General features: G+C 36.0%; 4 protein-coding genes across 5 annotated transcripts; 3 read left to right on the top strand and 1 right to left on the bottom strand.

Annotated features, from left to right (window-relative positions):
• The first annotated feature begins 1599 nt into the window (after positions 1-1599).
• CLC-D (chloride channel D) lies at positions 1600-10617 on the top strand. Of its 2 annotated transcripts, none has more exons than XM_021434817.2 (23): positions 1600-2261; positions 2350-2422; positions 2908-3129; positions 3230-3276; positions 3491-3589; positions 3930-4004; positions 4302-4390; positions 4629-4769; positions 4879-4949; positions 5076-5155; positions 5267-5416; positions 5936-5995; positions 6087-6161; positions 7047-7198; positions 7633-7768; positions 7847-7978; positions 8119-8196; positions 8281-8336; positions 8469-8555; positions 8653-8809; positions 8904-9008; positions 9087-9133; positions 10310-10617. In XM_021434817.2, the coding sequence occupies exons 1-23, from the start codon at positions 2082-2084 to the stop codon at positions 10410-10412; spliced, it is 2415 nt and encodes an 804-aa protein (XP_021290492.1). In that variant the 5' UTR covers positions 1600-2081; the 3' UTR covers positions 10413-10617. The 2 variants fall into 2 exon arrangements, with proteins under 2 accessions (XP_021290492.1, XP_021290493.1); XM_021434818.2 differs by having other exon boundaries at positions 1601-2261; positions 9087-9128.
• Positions 10618-10750: 133 nt separating this feature from the next.
• Positions 10751-13741, top strand: LOC110421269 (Major facilitator superfamily protein). The gene is given in 5 exon segments (XM_021434820.2): positions 10751-11636; positions 11743-12062; positions 12169-12795; positions 12888-13301; positions 13303-13741. Coding segments are annotated over 5 exon segments (1527 nt in total). The 5' UTR covers positions 10751-11503; the 3' UTR covers positions 13336-13741.
• Positions 13742-14947: 1206 nt separating this feature from the next.
• LOC110421002 (sugar transport protein 8-like) lies at positions 14948-18282 on the top strand. Its single transcript, XM_021434423.2, has 4 exons — positions 14948-15809; positions 16577-16896; positions 16994-17620; positions 17742-18282. The coding sequence occupies exons 1-4, from the start codon at positions 15698-15700 to the stop codon at positions 18198-18200; spliced, it is 1518 nt and encodes a 505-aa protein (XP_021290098.1). The 5' UTR covers positions 14948-15697; the 3' UTR covers positions 18201-18282.
• A 159-nt stretch (positions 18283-18441) lies between these two features.
• Positions 18442-21017, bottom strand: LOC110421004 (Cupredoxin superfamily protein). Its single transcript, XM_021434424.2, has 2 exons — positions 20717-21017; positions 18442-18997 (listed from the first exon to the last, which is right to left on the bottom strand). Exons 1-2 carry the CDS (start codon positions 20892-20894, stop codon positions 18615-18617), a joined length of 561 nt encoding a protein of 186 aa, XP_021290099.1. The 5' UTR covers positions 20895-21017; the 3' UTR covers positions 18442-18614.
• Between the last annotated feature and the right edge of the window lie 446 nt (positions 21018-21463).

The raw sequence follows: 21463 nt of genomic DNA on the forward strand, positions 1-21463 counted from the left end.
GTGTTAGTATTTCATATTCTTGAGCTGATGTGAAAACTGGAAAGTGGAGTTCTTTCTTTATTATTTCAACCATGTCTTTTCTGTTAGTGGATGTTCTCCACTCACCAATCTTTCTGGTTGTGAAGCTCTAAATCCAGCATGTTATCAAGCTTACTTGGAAATGCTTCTGCATTAAGTCTTTGTCTTGGAAAAATACTACCACTAAACTACTATTCTAGTATTACTTTCCTCATTTGAAATCTTAAAATGACATATACGTAGGATGCCATTAAAACTATCATATAAAATCTTTAATAAAGCGATGAATATAATTCATTGATAATGTCTAAGACTATTCGTCAGTGAAATATTAAAACAAGTTTAGAAATTCGTTTTCTCTTCATGTGTTTTATACATTATAATAGTATGATTGGTTTGTGAAATAAAATAAAATGAAGTAGAATAAAAATTTCATGAGGATAGAATAGAGTAGGAATAAAATGAAAATGTTATTAGGTAGTTTGATTTACGAAATGGAATAAAGTAATTATGATTTATTATAATGTTTGATTGATAAAAATAATTTTTAAATAATAATAGAATAGAGAATAAAAAGATAAAAATTATTTTTTATTATAATATATAATTTTTTATTTATTAAATATTTATAATTTATAATTTAAATATTAATATTTTATTTATAATTGACATATTATTATGAATAAAATATTAATAATTTTAATTAATTTTTAAATTTAAAATATTATTTTTAAATATATAATTAAAAAATTAGACTTTTTTTTTGAATTTTTTTCATATTCCTTTTTTCTTTTTTGGCCGATGCAATGGTCTGTTGATCTAGCACTCTTTGTAGCTGGATTTAACCACCAGGACACCAAATCGGCACTTTCCATGATTTAATTTAACTGTGAAATATCAAATCTGACATTTCTGTAATTAATAGGACATTTTTTTTATTGGATTTGGACAAAGAGCTCCCGATTCGATCCTAAAATCACTTCACCGTGGCTAACCTCTTTGATAGCGAGTGAAAGATGATAAAAGGATAAATCCGAAAATTCGAATGGGACTAGGGAAGGAAGAGAGAAAAAAAATATTTTTATATAAGTAAGATTGTAATTTTTCAAACTCGTTAAATGTAGTTTGGTTTTATTATTTTTAAAAGTTATTCTTCAGGAGGAATTAGTATTAATTATTTTTTAATTTTAAGTGATTTTTTTAATTGATTTTGGAGAACAGAAATTTCACATAAAGGATTATTCTTTAGAAAATTTGACAACCAAAGGAAGAAACAAATGTTTCTTAGAAATAGAGATAGCCATTCCCTTAACAAAACATGCAATTGATAAGATAAGTTTAATTTTATTTTTATGTTAAAAATTATGATTAAATAATTTTTTTTATTTTCATAATTTGATTAACTCTTAATATATAGTTAAAAGAACATAGAAAAATAAAATAAAATGCAATAAAGAAATTGTGTTTATTCAGGGAAAAGAAAAAGAAATTAAAAATGTTAACATCTTACCTCCAGGTTTGGTCCGCAGCGCACTGCCTCGAGTTATTATCCTCGACCAAAATTCTCTCTCCAAAGATCCATCATCCACGTCACCGTCCACAAACCCAAAGGACAAAATCGAGCCGCCATACAAAAAAGAACACAAAACTTCACATAAAGCACAGCTGTACCAGATCCTTTCTCGTGGCGCAACGGTAGTGCCTCGCCGCGAAGCTACAGAACGGAATAAAATTCCCGGATTCGGAGAGTCAAATTCAACCGGAAACCGCAAAGACATCTATATAAAAAAAAAGGGAGTAAAAGTTAGAAACTCTAATTTCCAAAAGAAAAGAAAAAGGAAAAAGAGATAGTCGATTACGTTCCTACGCCAGAATCTCTCTTTAGATTTCCAATTGTCAAAGATTTCCATTTCCAAAAATATTTTCTTACAATTTTCTACTCTTTTTTTCTATTCAATTCTTAATTTGTTTTGAGATTTCTTTTCGAAGCTGGAGCTTTGGTTGTGGAGTGATCTGGTCGGAACTTAGGGTTTTTAGGGTTCGTTTAAAGAGATCGATCGATCATGTTATCGAATCATTTCCAAAACGGAATGGAAACGGCGAGGTTTGTTTGGTCTCGGCTTCCACATTCAGAAGAAGGTGAGCTCGAAGGTGCTGGACTCTTGAGTAGTACAAGCAATAAGAACTGCGTCGAGAGCCTTGATTATGAAGTTCTTGAAAATTACGCTTATCGAGAAGAGCAGGTACTTTTTTATTTAGAAAAATACAAAAATTAAAGCTCAAGTTTCAGTTGAAGTTATTGATTTTTTTTTGTTTTGGAATTTAATTCAGGCACAGAGAGGAAAACTTTATGTTGGATTTAACGTGGGGGTGAAATGGTTCTTTGCTTTGCTCATCGGCATTGGTAAGTTTTTTGTTTAGCGATTCGGATTCCACTTTTGGATATTGTAGTTTTTTAAAATTAAATTTATTCATTTGTTATGCTGCTTTCGACATTTTTGAGGTTGTATTTCTTGTGATGGTTTTCAGTTGGGGGAATGGAGTGATAGTTATTTTAGTTTCATTTCTTTAACTGAATCACTTTAACTGTTAGCTTAGAAAGAGTAAAAGTTCATCATAATATTGGCTGCTTAAAGATTATTTGAGAAAAGATTTTGGACGGTCTTTGAGTGATTAATGGTACTGTTAAGTTGCACAATGTGTTAGGCAAATAAGGATGTAGCGGTGATGAATCATTACTTGACCTGGTTTAATATTGGAATTCTTATTGCTCTGCTTTTAAGTAATTCTTGTTACTATAGGCACTGAACTGCCGTCTTTTTTTTGTATGATTTTATTTTTTCCATATGGTATTTGGTTGTGTGTATGATTTTTTTTCATTGCTTTCAGGCACTGGATTAGCTGCTGTGTTCATCAATATTTCTGTTGAAAACTTTGCTGGATGGAAGTTTGCCTTGACCTTTAACATAATACAAAAGTCATATCTAGCTGGTTGTCTAATTTACATCTTAATCAACTTAGCTTTAGTTTTTTCTTCTGTATATATCATTACCCAATTTGCACCAGCAGCAGCAGGGTCTGGTATTCCTGAAATCAAGGGTTATTTGAATGGTAAGTTTAGATTTTTCAATCTGTTCTTGTTACTATACTCATTAATGAGCTACCCCAAGTGTTGCATAGGCTGATGATCCAATTCTTATCTTATCCTCAGGAATTGATATTCCTGGTATCCTTCTTTTCAGAACCTTGATTGGAAAGGTATGATAACCTTGCCAACATAATGTTGCTGCTGATTAATCATAAACTAGTGGTCAATTTATAGTCAACAGTTCTTTTTAATAGATAAATTTTGAAGAATTAATTTTTTAAAATTCTTTCAGATTGAGGTTTTTGAGGTTTATCAACCACACCTACATCTTTGAATATGTTTCTAGATCTGTTTCAATTGAATTCTTCTCATTCTAATTTGCAGATATTTGGAAGTATTGGTTCAGTTGGAGGTGGTCTAGCTCTGGGCAAAGAAGGTCCTCTTGTTCATACTGGCGCTTGTATTGCTTCTTTGCTTGGACAAGTAAGCATTTAGCATTCAAAGTATGCTAATGTTTAGGATACAATTTTCACCATAAATTTCTCTGAAATGACGCAAGTTTATAGCGATCATGTGACTTGATTAGTTACACGTCGTTCAAATGATCCCCCCACCCCCCCTCTTTCCCCCTTGAAGGGAGGAGGTATGATTTTGCACTGCACTTATTTGTCAGTTTCAGTCTTGGAATGTGATAGTAGTGTATTTTAATTATAGTATATGTTCTTCTGCCTTGTTGAGCATTCTTGATGTTGTATGTCTAGCATCTCTTCAAAACTTGCCATACATACCAAATTTTTTCATTTCATGTTGTGGGTTGATTCAGGGTGGATCCACAAAATATCATCTAAGTTCCAGGTGGCTTCAAGGTTTCAAGAGCGACCGGGATCGTCGTGATCTTGTGAGTATAAGAATGTCTTTTTGATTGATAGGTTTGAAAAGGACATAAATTAGAATGCCTTCCTGGCATGCTTGTTTAGCTGTTAAAAGATGAATCCTCCTAGGGTACAGTTTTACTCCTGACTTCTGAATCTTTTAATATTGTATATTTTTTCATTATCTTATGTTGTGATTCCTATTGATATTGGTTGCTTTAATTGGAATTTAGATATATACGGTCATGCTTTTTCCTAATAACGGAGGTGATATACCTCTAGATTTGTGCTCATTTTCTTTATTTGTGTAATGTTTTGAAAAGGTAACCTGTGGCTGTGCAGCTGGAGTTGCTGCTGCTTTTAGAGCTCCAGTTGGGGGTGTATTATTTGCATTGGAAGAGGTTACATCTTGGTAAAGAATTTTTGTTCTTAGTTACTGTTTAAGTGTATGCACAAGCACTTTTATGTGTGAGACTGACATGTACATTTTTAATTCATTTTACTGTATTTTAATATGTGTCTTAGTTTATGCCATTATGTTGCCATTCATGTGTAAGTGCAGATAAGATTTGTACGCATATATGTTATGTGCATATGCATAGAGGTATTCAACTCTAACTTTCTATTCATTTGAATTTTGCCTTCTGAAGGTGGAGGAGCCAACTAATGTGGCGTGTCTTTTTCACTTCTGCAATTGTGGCTGTTGTGGTGCGTGCTGCAATGGGATGGTGTAAAAGTGGAAACTGTGGACATTTTGGCTCTGGTGGCTTCATAATATGGGATATATCAGAGTTAGGATCTGAACATAAGCTTTTGCTTATCAACCCGTTCTTGAACTTTTTGCTTGGCTTCTGGACTAACTGTTTCCAACTTTTTTTCCCTGTTTTTCTTCTTTTGTAGTGGTCAGGAGGACTACTCTTTTGAGGAATTATTGCCGATGGCTGTTATTGGAGTCATTGGAGGTCTACTAGGTAGAGCTTTTTTAATTGGGTTTCACATTTGTTCTTATGATCTTTAATCTTGTTTTTAATTTTTTATGTTGGTTTGTTTATAGTGTCCTTTTTATTAATATTTATTTATTTTTCTATTGAGCCCAGGAGCTTTATTTAACCAACTTACTATTTATGTAACTCGCTGGCGACGGAATTATTTGCACAAGAAAGGGAGTCGAATCAAGGTGAGGAATTCTAGTAACTGTAGTAACTGCTTGAATTCTCAATGAAGTTTAGTTATCTTATGTTTTTAACTACCCCCTCCTTACTGGGTGTCCGAAAAAAATACATTGCAGATATATGAAGCATGCCTCATCTCTGTGATAACATCAGTTATATCTTTTGGACTACCCCTTCTGAGAAAATGCAGTCCGTGCCCCGACTCAGATCCTGACTCTGAAATTGAATGCCCACGTGCTCCTGGAATGTATGGGAATTATGTAAATGTAAGATTTGCTCATGTACTTACTGTTCCAGTCATGATGCATTTTTTCTTTTGTAAATGTTTTTTCTATTCATTTCAAATCTATTTGACTATAATGATTGTGGTTTTGCTCTGTTATTATATTACTAAAAATTTCTACCAAGAGAATCATTGAAACCTTATTGTGTTTACCGAATGCAAGAATACAGGCACTGCATCCAGCTATACTTTCAAGTTACTCTCTTGTTATTATTGAACCTTAAGCATCCTTTTCAAAATGGACTCAGTTTTGATTGAAGAGTATCTCAGCTTTCCAAATTCTAACTTTGGTTTAGTTTTTTATTTGTTTGCAAATGTTTTCCCCTTCTGAGTGCATTTATCTTGAGAACCATCATTGTCATGCGATTATATATTTTCTTAGATGAATAGTTATTGTGGGGAGAGAAAACATTTTGTTCTTCTATTTCTGTCTTTTCTTTGAGGTTTTTTTTGCTTGAAATTGTAGTTATTTCTCCTCAATCTGGTTTAATGTGATCTGCAGTTCTACTGCAGTAAGGACAAGGAATACAACGATCTTGCAACTATCTTCTTCAATACTCAGGTTTTTTGGATCTTTTGAAATATGTCCTTTCCTTTAAAATGCTAGTCACCTTGCTAGTTTATATTTTAACAGGTTTATACTTTTGTCACAGGATGATGCCATCAGAAATTTGTTTAGTGCAAAAACAATTCATGAGTTCAGTGCCCAAAGCTTATTGACATTTTTGGTATTGCTTTGTTAACTTGTTGACTTCCTTTCAAGTATATTGCTAATATATTTAAACCTGTTTAGTCTACGTGGTTATGTATGATTTGTAAGGTTAGAATGCTGCATGTCTTCTATTAGTATGGTCTACCTATTTGTCTTCCAAATCTGTCTGCTAGCGGTCTTATTTGTTAAATTAAGAACCCTAAACCAATTTCATTCCTATTCTAGATTCCATAGAAGGGAAATTTTAATGTAAATTCTGGGTTGGAGGGACACAGAACTTGTTATGTGGAGGACATCTTCCCTTCCCTGCTGAGGCTAGCTAAAGAGTATGGCAAAATAGGGGATAAAAAAGTGAATAGAGGTAAACTGAATCAGATTTAAAGTATTTGACACCAGAAGAAGGTATAATATGTCCAAATTATTCTGAGGTTATGGCAGTCTGTTTTGCTGAGAAAATCTGCCTCTGGTATCTGATCGTGCGTTCCCTGTGGCAAACTTTCTGAATCCCTAAGATATTAATGTTGTCTACACCATGTTGATGTCCCTTTGCACCTCTCTTTTTTCCTTCTTTTTAAAAAGGAAAGAATGTGGTAATAAGTTAATCAGAAAGAGTGAGGAAAGGGAGTGGAAACCTCTGTAGAAATGGATGGTTATTAAGAATATATTGTAGTTTTCATATTATATCCTTTGAATGTTTTTGATATGGATTACAATTTAAAAAATTGAAGGCTTTGAGGGAATAACTTACCAAATTTCATTGTTGAGAACTTCTAGAAGGTAACAGTGTTGATTATATTTTAACTATTTATATGCTTAACTGAAGTCATTGGTCAATATTTTTATCCCTGAAATCATTTGTTGTTTGATTTTCTATTTTTTTGTCTTTTCAAATGATTTTCAGGTTATGTTCTATACCTTAGCAGTAGTGACATTTGGTACTGCTGTTCCAGCTGGTCAATTTGTTCCTGGAATAATGATAGGATCAACATATGGCCGTCTTGTTGGCATTTTCACTGTTAACCATTACAAGAAGCTCAACATTGAAGAGGGAACGTAAGTATAATATTTGTTTTAGGTCTATGGAATTTGATCAATCAGATTTATATTCCTTGCTATTACAATTTTACTTTTTTTTTTATTATGAAATCGGATCCAAGCATCTGTAAACTAAGCAAATGGTTATTCATGAGCACTATGAATTAATATGATATATTTTAATCATAAAATGTAGAAGAAATAGCACTGAAGTTTCCTAAAAAGGCTGTAATTAGTCAATTTAGATGTGAAATGAACTTGTAAAAAATAAAAGAGGGATCTTAAGTTCTACAGTGCTCATCTTATTATCTGTTTTTGGTGTCAATTATAGCATGTTTCTTTATAGTGTTACTTTCTATGTTTTTGTTCAGTGATTTGTAAGACTCACACTTTCTTGTTACATACTGCACAATTTCATTGCTGAGATGCTCTGTATCTTGGTGGATTTGCAGATATGCACTTTTGGGAGCTGCTTCTTTTCTTGGGGGTTCCATGCGGATGACAGTATCACTGTGTGTCATTATGGTTGAAATCACAAATAACTTGAAACTTTTACCTCTTATCATGCTTGTTCTTCTCATATCGAAGGTATGAATTTTGTTATTGATAGCTTTGCCCAGTTCTTGATTGATCTTCAAAAAGTACTCAAGTCTCTTTCCCTCCCAGGCTGTTGGTGATGCTTTTAATGAAGGTTTATATGAAGAACAAGCACGATTGAAGGGCATTCCATTGCTGGAATCAAGACCCAAGTATGAGATGCGGAAAATGACTGCCAGGGAAGCCTGTGGAAACCAGAAGGTGAGTTGATTGATCCTTTTAAATGATGTTGCACTGGAAAAGATGGCATGACTTTGCAGTGTGACATAACAATCATCTCAAGCACTTCGACCTGGCCTTATGCTTTGAACCCTAAGTTGCTTGTTTTTCTACCTTTCTAGGTCCTCTCACTTCCTCGGGTTGTAAAGGTTGCAGATGTGGTTTCTATTTTGCGGTGCAACAAACATAATGGCTTTCCTGTAAGCTTAGTATTCCCGTCTCTTGATTCTCTTGTTTAATGTTAGCAACTTTGAAAATTGTGTTTAATTGTTCACCCTACCTAGGTGATTGATCACACAAGAAATGGAGAACCACTTGTTATTGGAATTATGCTTCGAAGGTACAATAAATGACTTACTTTCACGCCTGGATATTTTGCTCTATATATTGGAGAGCAGAAGGATTATTTTGTTTTGAGAAGAGCAGAAACATACTTGTAAGAACTAACTATTGTACTTTGTTTATAATGCAGTCACCTACTGGTACTTCTTCAATCTAAGATAGATTTCCAGCATAGTCCTTTACCTTGTGATCCTAAAGGTGGATCCAGAGCAATTAGGTGAGCAGAGATTTGTTTTTAGTCTAACTTCTTATTTGTGTAATTCTGGCTTTTTGTTCAGTTGAGCTGAAGACTAAATGGCTCCCTTTATTTACAGGCACAATTTTAGTGAATTTGCTAAACCTGTTTCAAGTAAAGGACCATCAATAAATGATATTCATCTGAGTTCAGATGATTTAGAAATGTACATAGATCTGGCACCATTTTTGAATCCCTCGCCGTATGTTGTACCTGAAGATATGTCTTTAACAAAGGTGATTTTTTTCAGCTTTCTTTTTAACAGATTTTTATGATTGTTTGCTATTTATTTTGTATCTTATGAGGTGTTTAATGTTTGTGATGGTACAGGTTTACAATCTTTTCCGCCAACTAGGATTGAGACATATATTTGTTGTTCCTCGTGCATCTCATGTGATTGGTGTGATTACGAGAAAGGATCTGCTGATTGAGGAGGTATTTCTAACTGCCTCAGCTTCTTCTTAAGATTGTAGCTTGACTGCAATAATTGAACTTTGATTGTTTGCATTGCAGGAAAGTGACGATTCAGCTACTATGGAGCTCCAATCAACTAGTGTAAGGTCTCAATGCTGCTTTACATCTATTTAGTGATTTCTGTCATCGTGACACACTTTCAGAGGCCCATATGAATCTTAAGTTAGCAAAGGATTTGTTCTTTCAAGTGGATATGGCATAATAGTCCAGCTTTATTTTGTCCAGTAGGGAATTAAGCTGAGGTGGTTTAAAACTTCTTAATTGATAACTTGAAATATGCTCTATCACAGGTAGGGAATGTGCTGTCAAAGTTATGATGAAATGACTGAAGTAATCCCTATATGGATTTCAGAAATTTTTGTTTGATATAAATCATAATTTAATGAGAATGTGCAGCAATCACAATCTCAATTTCACACCTGTTTAACCTTGCCAAACAGACTTTAGAAAGGTATCAGTAACTCATTTTCAAGTGACAATGTGGTAATGTGCACAAATCTGGAGGATGAAAGTTTAATCTGCCTAATTATGAGTGGTCAACATACCATGCAAGTCCAGATTTAGGGCACAATAGTAAGATTGTTTTCCTGTTTTGATTGTAAGGCAATCTCTTCCTCCTTTAAAATTTCTTACTCGTATGTGTAGACTCAAGTGTAACATAGGGTGTTACATGTCAATTCCATGTCTTGTGACAGCTTTAGATATGGGTTTTTCAATGTGAATGAGGTGTGTTTGAAAGAGATAGTGGGCTTATTCCTATGTCTCAAAACCTTGCGAATTATCTGCTCTATATAGAAATAATCCATGATGTGATGTGATGTGATGCAGGGGCATCCATAGAATTCTATTTTATTTAAGTTAGTTTTTCTAATTATAGATGGTTTAGGATTTTGGTTTCTTTATTTTATTTAGTTTGGGATTCTTTTCTTATCTTTATTAAGATTTTAGTATAATTAGGATTAGGATTAGGATTAGGATTAGGATTGCTATTCAATATTTCCAATTGTTTTTCTATTGTTCCAAACACAATCAACCCCAACCTAATTATTGAGTTCTAATTTGCTCAAAACCTTTCTGCTACACCATGGTGGAACTGTTTGATGGGCATGGACATGCAATCTAAAATTAATTGTACAGAGATTTTTATTCCACGCTAATGGCTCCTTTTATTAATTTTCTTATTTTTTTTCTCAAATTGAACCCCTTATTATTTTATGTGCTTTCACTCTTCTGAATCTTGCCCTTGAATATTTTGATGGCAGAGGTCAGCGACGTGAGGAAAGATTGTTGGTAGGGAATGCAGATGCAGAGCGCCCACTTCTCAATGGTCTTTTGGTTCAAGATCAAAATCATACACCTTGGTGATGCAAATTTTTTCTCTTCCACCATGTTCTGACCCCAAGATTAAATTCTTTCTTCTTCTGCATAAAATTATCCGAACGTTAGGTCAGTGGAATTGTTTGTATTGAAGTGGACAGCGATGCTACTCCTATATGCTTGACTGGCAAAGATGGAATTAATTAATGGATATCTCTCACTCTCTTGATTTGTATCAGGTTTAAAGTTCAAATATCCTCAGTCCTCATTCCTTACTCAGCATACAGGTGCAATAAAATAAAATAAAAGAAGAAGAAGAAGAAAGTATGAGAAATATTACGATTAAGATGGAAAAAGATTAAAGAATTATTTTAAATATGGTATAGAATTTCGATACAAATAAAAATATTAGAATTTTGATAATTTTGAACGAATGGTAAGAGATCTAACAAAAAAACTTTGATTTCATTGATTTAACTCAAGATATTGTAAATAAAGTGCATTATGTCCATCCGTATGGTCGATTATTATAACAATGGGGAATTAATTCCATTTGAGCTTTCTGATGCTAAATAATAATTACATAATATCTCAAAAAAAAAAAGAAAAAGAAAAAGGACGTTGGGTTGATACTATGCATGCATGCTGATGAAGTGGAAAGAAAGCCAAATGACAATTAGTTGACGTAGAGTACCTGTTGAGTATTATTTTATCTTAAAATATTTCAAGACGGGAAAAAGGAGATTTTTCTGATCTGTCTAGTACTGTCGGGTTTTAGCACAATTTGCTCGTTCCGGAATCTGACTAAGGTCGGGTCAAGGATAAAATTAGAAAACAGTAGGTCAAATGCTCAAAACTGTTGGGACAACTTGCGGGGCTTCGAGTTTGAACAAGAGGCCAATTTTAGATTTCTGTTGCACTCTCAACTTCTGTATATAAATCATGCACAAGGTGTGAAACTGAGCTTTATATATAAGAGGATTTAAACTTTTATGTATTTTTATCAGAATAAATATTAGTCTTGGTCCTGATTCCTGCCTTGATCTACCCTCTCCCTAACTATTCTTGTGGATTTTGATTCGTTAACAAAGAAACTTCTGCTCTCTGTGCTCTATTATAATATTTGAGGAGAGGAGAATATGCCGGCAGTTGTAGTAGCAAGCCATGGCGACATGCCAGAACATGAAGGCAGGTTTACGATCTACGTCATAGTCTGTGTGATCATAGCAGCCTTTGGAGGCTTGATGTTCGGATATGACATCGGCATTTCAGGTTTTTGGCTTAAATTAAATCCTTGTCTTCTTTTGTTAGTTCCAGGGAAATTTTTTCTTCTTTTTGGTTGCATAATTTGTGCTAAGAAATTCATTTGGATTGACAGGTGGAGTAACATCCATGGATGATTTCTTGAAAAAATTCTTCCCGGTTGTTTATGAAAGGAAGCGACATGCACATGAAAACAACTACTGCAAATATAATAGCCAGTCCCTCCAGTTATTCACATCTTCCTTGTACCTTGCTGCTCTGTTAGCCAGTTTTGCAGCTTCAAGGGTCAGCTCAAAAGCTGGCAGGAAACGCACCATGCAGATTGCATCAATTTTCTTCTTGATAGGAGTAATTTTGACTGCTGGAGGTCTGAACATAGAAATGATAATTATAGGGAGAATTCTTCTGGGCTGTGGTGTTGGTTTTGCTAATCAAGTATGAAACCTGTACACGTCCCATTATGCTAAGCTAATAATGTTAATCATCATCCATCAACCAATCCTTGTGAATTACACTACTAATTGTCTATAATATATTTCAGGCCGTACCGCTTTTCTTATCCGAGTTAGCTCCACCAAAGATTCGTGGAGCACTCAACATCTCATTCCAACTCTTCGTTACTATTGGAATTTTAGCAGCCAATCTGATAAACTACTGGACATCAGGTATCCATTCTCATGGATGGAGAATTTCTCTTGCCCTTGCTGGTGTCCCTGCTTTGGTCCTCTGCTTGGGATCTTTGGTCATTTGTGAGACTCCGATCAGCCTTATTGAACGTAACGAAGTTGAGAAAGGAAGGCAAGTTCTCAGGAAGATCCGTGGTGTCGAAAATGTTGACGACGAGTTTGATTCAATTGTACATGCTTGTGAGACGGCGAGGCAAGTAAAACACCCATTCCGCAAACTAATGAAGCCAGCAAGCCTACCCCCTTTAGTCATTGCCATCTTGTTGCAAGTTTTCCAGCAATTCACTGGAATCAACGCTATCATGTTCTATGCTCCCGTTCTCTTCCAGACTATGGGATTTAGGAATGATGCCGCATTGGCTTCCGCTGTTATTACTGGAGGTGTCAATGTGGTTAGTACATTTGTCTCAGTTTATGCAGTGGATAGGGTTGGCAGGAGAATTCTGCTTCTTGAAGCTTGCGTTCAGATGTTCCTTACCCAGGTTTCCAGTCTGATCTCTCGTCCTTTTCAATTCCATTTTGGGAACTTAAATACTATGATTTTCTTACTTTAAAAAGTTTATTTGACCTGCAGAGTATTATTGGTGTGATCCTGTTGAAAGACTTGAAGCCCACGGGTGATAATCTTGGGCGTGGTGAGGCAACCTTTGTGGTGATCCTCGTATGTTTCTTTGTCATGGGCTTTGCCTGGTCATGGGGACCTCTCGGTTGGCTAATTCCTAGCGAGACTTTCCCTCTCGAGACTAGAACTGCCGGTTTTGCCTTTGCAGTCAGCTCGAACATGCTCTTCACTTTCATCATTGCTCAAGCGTTCCTGTCAATGCTATGCAACATGCAAGCCGGAATCTTCTTCTTCTTCGCTGCCTGGATTATCATCATGGGATCCTTCACCTGGTTCTTGTTGCCCGAGACCAAAGGTGTGCCCATTGATTCAATGGTTGACGAAGTCTGGAAGCAGCATTGGTTCTGGAAACGTTTCATGGGTAAATGATGAGTACAAGGCAGAAGTTAAGGTTGTCTGATCTTTTGATGTAGCTGCCTCATTGTGAGGCTACATAGAATGATCAAAGCACCAATAAAATTTCTGGTTTTCTTTCTTTTTCCTTGTAAATTTGCTGTTAATGGGGCAGTGTTTGACGCATGTGCCAGTGCCAGTCCGGAACGATGGTTTTCATATTGTTTTGAGCTACCAGCATTTTCCTTTTATTGGAAAATTTATGAAGGAGAAAACCCAAAGAATTTCGCTTTGTTTCTAAAGGTTTCAAAAACGGACAAGGGATGGACCGACTCTCCATGAGCTTTAGTATTTTCAAGCACGGCCCAAATATATGGATTGCATCCACTTAAAGGGTCCTAAACTCAGTGAGTCTACGTATATGAATATGATTGATCATGTACAATTGTATCTATGCGTATTTCCTCATTTTAAAAATTGTCCCACTAATTCTAATCTCTTCTTTCTTATATAAAAAGATTATGATAATTATTTGTCACCATTCATCTATATTTTATATACTCTAAGAATTTAATTTAAAAACTCTCTACTTCAATCTTAACTCATAAATTGTAATCAACAAAATACTTTAAAAAGTCTTTTAATTATTTTAAAAATTTTAAATAAATTATTATTTTTAATTACATTCAATCAAACACTTATAACTAATAGTTTACTAACTGTTGTTAGTTAAAATGTTCGATTAAACTTTTATTACTAATAGTTTAATCAAAATATTATTTGTTACTTCATACCATGTGACGTTGGTGTGATATATTGATATATTATAATAGATAATTACATAACATATTGATATAATCATGTTGTATATTTTACTTTTTATATTAACAATATTTGAATGTAAAACAATAATTAACATTTTGACTAATAATTATTTAATTTAAAATAAAAATATAAAAATTTAATTGAAAGTAATCAAAGAATAAAAATTTATTTAAAATATTATATTATAATAATTCTATCAAGCTCACTTTAAGGTCCAATAAACAATTCCCTGTTTCCTCCAGTAACTTAGAGAGACTAGAGGAAAAAGAACTAAATTTGGGAAGGACCAAAAAAGATTATCCATTACGTGGCTCAATCTGTTATTTTATGACGCACCGTAACCCCACCATTTTGACTTTGGTGAGGGGTCCGTGCGTTCGCTTGGTGTGGAGCTCTCGGGTGCAAATCGAAACAAAGAAAAAGAGAGAGGAGAGGGCTACCTTTGGAGGGCTCGGATCTCTCTCCGGTGAGGGAGGTGATTCTCACAGCCTGCGGATCCTTGCACGGCGTGTTGAGGCGAGCTTGGAGAGCCCGGTCTTGAGCGCAGTGGTGTTGCCGGACGGCGGGATTCCGGCCGGCACCGACATGGGAGAGCACACAATCAGCGCGCCACGGTTTCACTTCTCAACGATGCTCGGAAGGTGTATTTAAGAAGCGACGATTGGCGCGGAGAGCACCGCAAGGAGGAGGCTAACGCATCAGTTCTGGTCGCGTTGGTTTGGTCGAGTTTGACCGAAAACCAGTTCCCGGAGAAGACGACCGGTGACCGGATTCCGGCAACCTCCGGCGACCGACCCGGATTTCGACGGGGATGCTACCCGGGGGTTTTGACGCGCTGCGGTTCCAACGGCGACGTCGGTTTCGTCATCCGCACGCACGTTTTTGGAGATACGGACAGCGGACTTCCGAGGCGCATTTCGGGCCGTCAGGAAGTCGGAAGTGATCGCGGATTGCACGTACGCGATCACAGGAGCATCGAGCACGCATCTGGAGCACAGACGGGTGTGGGGCGGGCCATTCCTGTCAGAGCCGATATTTCGGGATTTGTGCGGGCCCACTTTGGTTCACTATTTCGCATTGTATTTCCCGAACAACATTTATTCAATGTGACTAGTTTCCGCACTTAGTTGCATTGTATTTCTCAGAGCGGTTTTCGACGATCGAGTGTGTGGTGCAAGTGAAAAGACACACACCCTACACAATCGACCAAAATAGAAATAACAGCAAGAATTCTACCTCGTCAAACGACCACAAAAGATAAGAATGGTCTTTACTCTCACGTATCATCATCCATACTAACCAAATATATATTTCCTTAAATAGAAATTCATATATATGTACACCTGTAATGTCCATATACATATGAATTCCATCACCAAATTCTTGGCATAAGTACCGATGTTATTGAATGAGGAATAAGTGTTTCCAAATTCATGACCTTATTAATAATATTTCTATAAATTTTATAGCCCAAAAACCAATTAAAATCCTCTCCATTAATGCGAAATCAACCTAATTGCTTTCTAGCAGTTTTTCTCCACTCCGTTTGTTTGTTTCTTCGGATTGCTTAAAGGTTTGGTTGCCCCATCGCAGGAGGTAAAGAGATGACTGCAGAGACTGAGGACTACCCATCAAAGATCACTCTTTATGTTGTAGTATGTTGGATTCTTGCAGCTTTTGGTGGCCTTATGTTTGGTTACGACATTGGAATCTCAGGTTTTACCATGTTCTTTAATTTATCCAATTTTCTCTAATTATCTTTTTATATTAAAATTGTTAATGTTAATTATGAAGAATTTGAGTATACAAGGATGAAAAACTTGTAGTGTTGGAGCCATGATGTTTCTTGTTCTCATTTTATAGGGTGATGAAGGAATTGCATATGTGGCTTCTACTTGTAACTTATAACCACTTGATCCCCACTTTTTTCCTTTACTTATGCTTTCCGTCTTTAACCAGTAATTTATTTTTTTTAATTAATTTTTATATAAAAAATATACAATTCACTTAAATCTCTAGCTAAATCTCACGTCCCTTTTACAATTATTTTTTCCCTTTTGCCTTATATGTGATCTTCATAATAGGATATGATATAATCCAACATGACAACTGATTCACAAAGCACCCAACTTAAGAAGGAGAAATTCGAGCTTAAATTTTATTTTTGAAATTAGTAGATATATAGTGGTTATGGTCCAAGCTATTGCCTAGTTTTTATATATATTTAACCATTATAATGTATAATTTGGGTTAATAAATGAATTTTTAGATAATTAGTAATGTGTTTTCAAGTATTTAGAAATAATTGGTTTTTAATTTTATAATGTTTAAATACAGAAGAAATTAAACCGCAAGCCAAAAAAACAAAAAAAAAAAGCATTTATAAAAAAAAGTTTAAATTCAATCATGCTATATATGTTGTCATATGTTCTTTGAATATTGGATAACATTTTTTGATTGTATGAATTTGTTGATAAATGCAGGTGGAGTAACAGCCATGGACGACTTTCTGATTAAATTCTTTCCCAAAGTCCATGAAAGAAAGATGCATGCTAAGGAGAACAATTATTGCAAATATGATGATCAGAATCTTCAGCTTTTTACATCTTCGTTGTACCTGGCTGCTCTTGTTTCAAGCTTTACCGCATCAAAGGTTTGCACCAAGTTTGGCCGAAAGCCTACGATTCTTTTGGCATCTGCATTTTTCCTTGGGGGAGCTGCTTTAAGTGCTGCTGCCCAGAACCTCTGGATGCTGATCATTGCGAGAATTCTCCTTGGCATTGGCGTTGGCTTTGGCAATGAGGTATAATTAATATTTGACAGTGAATAAAATTTACGCCTAAAATGGTTCAAACTTCATTTTTAACTATTTGTCCAGTGACTCTAAAAGTATCTGGCAGGCTGTTCCATTGTTCCTGTCAGAGATAGCCCCAGTCCAGCATCGTGGGGCTGTGAACATTCTCTTTCAACTTTTTGTAACCATAGGAATATTCTTAGCGAATCTGGTGAACTATGGCACATTAAAGATGCATCCATATGGATGGAGAGTATCTTTGGGGCTTGCAGGCGTACCAGCCATCATGTTATGCATAGGTTCCTTGATCATCACTGAAACACCAGCGAGCCTGGTCGAGCGTGGAAAGGAGTTAGCTGGACATAAAACACTGAAAAAGATTAGGGGTGTCGATGAAGTTGATTCTGAATTTGACCAGATTGTGAGAGCTAGTAAAATTGCCCAGGAAGTGAAGCATCCTTTCAAGAAACTCATGAAGCGTTCCAGCATGCCCCCTCTGATCATAGGCATCATGCTTCAAGTTTTTCAACAGTTTACAGGAATCAATGCCATCATGTTTTATGCTCCTGTCTTGTTTCAAACTGTTGGATTCAAGAATGACGCTTCCTTGCTGTCCTCTTTGATTACTGGAACCGTAAATGTTCTTAGTACTCTGGTCTCAGTCTACGCAGTTGATAAGATTGGTAGGAGAAAACTACTTCTCCAAGCCTGTATTCAGATGTTTATATGCCAGGTCTGCTTCAGTTTTGCTACATTGAAGATGATGATTTGCAATAAATTTTTTTGTAGAAGTTTATATGTCAATATCTCCTATTTTTCAATGTCGAGTCCTGATGGCAAGTTATGTGATGCAGACTGCAATTGGAGCAATCCTTCTAGTTCACTTGCACTCCACCGATTCACTGACAAAAATGCAAGCAGCTTTTGTTGTGACGCTGGTCTGTTTGTTTGTTATGTCCTTTGCTTGGTCATGGGGTCCTCTCGGTTGGCTGATACCAAGTGAAACATTCCCACTAGAAACAAGGACAGCAGGGTTTGCATTTGCAGTTAGCTCCAACATGCTCTTCACCTTCATTATAGCTCAAGCATTCTTGTCAATGATGTGTCATTTGCGTGCCTCCATATTTTTCTTCTTCGCCGCCTGGATATTTGCCATGGGATTGTTTGTGCTGTTCCTATTGCCAGAGACAAAGAATGTCCCCATTGATGTCATGGTTGACAGAGTCTGGAAGAAACACCCTGTCTGGAAAAGGTTCATGGTTGGTGATGGAGGGAGCTTAAGCTCAAAACCAACAAATTCAGAGAAGATATGATGGCCTGAAGGAGGTGGAGTTACTATCGTTGTTCTTAGTGTTTTAACTTTGTACAATTTGCTTGATTTGATAAGTCAACTGAATTTTTGGACATGGATTTAACCTTTCGAATCCTTCAAGAAATATATTCTGTGGAAGTTCAATTCATCAATTAGCATTTATAGTTAATATGACTCCTGAATTTATTGAAACAAAAGATAACAATAAAAGCCGGAAAAAATCGAGGCACTTTAGCAAGGCGTTCTTCCATAAAGGAGCTACTCAGTAATATATTGATCATACAATTATTAGAGTATTTCTTGAGAATTACATGTCACTGCAACCAACGACCTTACAAAAAAAAGTATACTAACATCCCCAGAAATCCCCACAAGACCCTAATGTAATTCAACAGAACAATCAAACTAAAATTGTTTAATGAAAACCCGATACAAAAACTGCAAAAGCAGCCATTGCTAAACCAAGCTTACTGAAACCCCCCTTCGAAGCTTTCAAAGAGGCAGCGCTGCTTGGCGACGGTGCAGGAATACCAACTGAAGGAAATGATGGAGGGCTAACTCCAGATGGAGATGGAGTTGGAGCTGCTTCAGATGTGCGAAGCACGTTGATGTCAACTTTCTGTCCTGCTTGACAATGACCAGGAACACCACAGAAAAAATAGTGGTGGCCTTTTGTGGTAATGTTAATCGTGTCATTGCCAGTGGTATAGGTGGCCAAAGGGGCTGTGGCATTGCAGGCCCTGTACATCGGATGGGTTACTCGCATCACATTGTGATACTGAGCATTGTACTCAAAATCTGTATGTCATTAACATCGGTGTTATTGAAATTTCACACACAGCTAGGAGATCCTATTATATTTTGTTTATTTTATTTTATTTTATTTTATTTTTATTTTTATTTTTATTTTATTTTTATTTTGACAATGATCCAATTGTGTTTGAAGAACGCATGCGCTAAAAATTAGTGGTAAGGCATATGGATGAATATAATTAAGCATCAACAGCTAGCGCCACCCCCCCACTTTTGCCGTCAAAAAAGTTGTCGAACATGATAGGAAAGTTTGTCCCCATAACCAAGCTAATTTTTGATAATAACCTCAACTTCACGAGGCAGTTGTATCTTGCCACAGCTTTTGTCTTTTCTCAATGATGCTATTCTTTCTGACTCTGGGCAAAAGCAATTATAGGGTTGTTGGTTACCTGTAAATATCAGAGAAATAGCAAAATGGTTTCTATATTTAGATTGAAATATACTAATGCTTTCTATGTTTTTAATGCACGCGTTTATTCTTAGAAATTGTACCTAGACATATGTCTTCAGAGTAGCAAGAAAAAGGGTGGGAGAAGTACAGTATCTGAATTTTGAACTTTAATTCATCAAAAGGAATTAAGATGGAGATATTTTTAATTCGCTTTTTGTAGGTTTAGGCAATATTGACTGGATGGATTTGACACCCTACCAGACACGGCAAAACTTGGCTAGGCTTCCAGTGTGAAGTGTCAGCTATAATGACACAGGCATGCGACAGTGAAAGTGGAAGTGGAGAGAATAATGTGTGGGTTGCGGGACCACACTGGACATTGGGCCCCAACAAGCTGTTGGTGCCCGTGTCCGTGTGGGTTACGACGGTTGAAAACAATAGTTTAGGTTTGTTTTCCATGCGTCTTCCATGCTCTACCCTACAACAAAAGTTTCATTCGAATTCCTCATGAGCAATGATGGATGGAAGGATGGAACAGAAAGGAGCCGATGAGAAAGAAACATCAGGTCTTGGAAGATACCCTAAAGCCAAAAGCAAGGAAGCAGAAGTATCCTAGGATATGTGTTTACCTCTATTTTACATAGGATAAAAATAAAAAATTTTGGGTTTCTTATTAATGGGTGTATTATACACCTCCATAAATGTATTTATGAGAGAAAGAATAATGATCCCGTAATAAGTGGTATCAGAGCGAACCAAATTTCATTTGACTCACGTCAAGCGTTCGAACCCAGATTCAGGGTAGTCAGAGTGGCAAACGACAACGAGGACTTTGTAGGAATCGAATGGGAGAAAGTGTCACAAAGAAAGTGTCTCTACCTCACATCAGACAAGAATGAAAAATCTTGAATTTTTCATAAACGGGTGTACTGCATATCCTTATAAACGCGTTTATGAAAGAAAGAGTAATGATCCGTGACATAGCCTTCGGGAACATTTATCAGAGAACTATATTATTTCACAGATAAATCTCGCCGGAAATTGCTTGGAAGTTTAACTCCTGGAAATTCTCTTCAACACAAAATAATTGGAAGAGGTGGACCATAACGGGAAGAAAATAGCTAGAGGCAAAACATGCTTGTAAAGAACGCAAGCTTTTGTAAGGAAGAGCTTCAGTATACCCAAAAAACTATTCGCTAAGAGGGTACCCAATTAGAGATGAAAAAAAGGAGCAAAGTAAGCTAAATATTGAATGATCACCTAGAATACTAGCAGAGAGTAACTATAAAGGACAAACTAAAAGGGTAACTTACGAATAATATCACCAACTTGGAAGGTCTTAGTAGCAGCCCACTGCTTGTAGTCTATATTGCCAATGCTGGTCCAACCACCAGAGTCTCCAACCTTGTAAACAGCTGCATGGGACAACTGCAGCGAGGCAGCCATCACTAGCAGAAGAGCCTGAGCCACAACTCTTTCTGCTAAAGCCATGGCAAATTGGCAATTGACGGGCTGTGTTCTACGCCCCGGGTTAAGGAGAAGAGGGTCTTATGGGTTTTCTTTGGCAGGGTTAGTGAGGATGGGAAGAAGCTCTGTCTCTGGAGGTCTTTATAAATCCTTCGGACTAAACTTGGTTTGGTCGTTGGGGCATCTAAAATTTTCAGTTACTTTCGGAGTATGGTCCCCTACTTTCTTATATTTATGGTAATGGTCCCTCTTTATTGCAAATTGACAGCATTCATCCTAACTAATTAAACTGAAGTGACTATTTTCTTTATCTTTATGAGATTGAGAGCACGATGGAATTAAGTCACATAGGATTGGAAGTTTTCAATCTTCTTATCTTCCTTTGGAGGCTGGTTAAATCTCCCTTTCGGTAGGACAAGGGAGTATCCAAGTTGATATTAATGTTCCTTCTACAAGTTGATATTAATGTTCCTTCTACTTTCTAGTACATGTTACATAAGTGTAGGCCCACATTTCTTGTCAGGAAAATAGATTTTACAATCTTCTAACTCCCTGGTCTCAATGTTATTTTCAAACAGAAAAACATTATTGAA

Source organism: Theobroma umbraticum, unplaced genomic scaffold (assembly GCF_002168275.2).
Source record: "Theobroma umbraticum cultivar Fairchild unplaced genomic scaffold, ASM216827v3 scaffold_130.0, whole genome shotgun sequence".
Classification (NCBI taxonomy): Eukaryota; Viridiplantae; Streptophyta; class Magnoliopsida; order Malvales; family Malvaceae; genus Theobroma; species Theobroma umbraticum.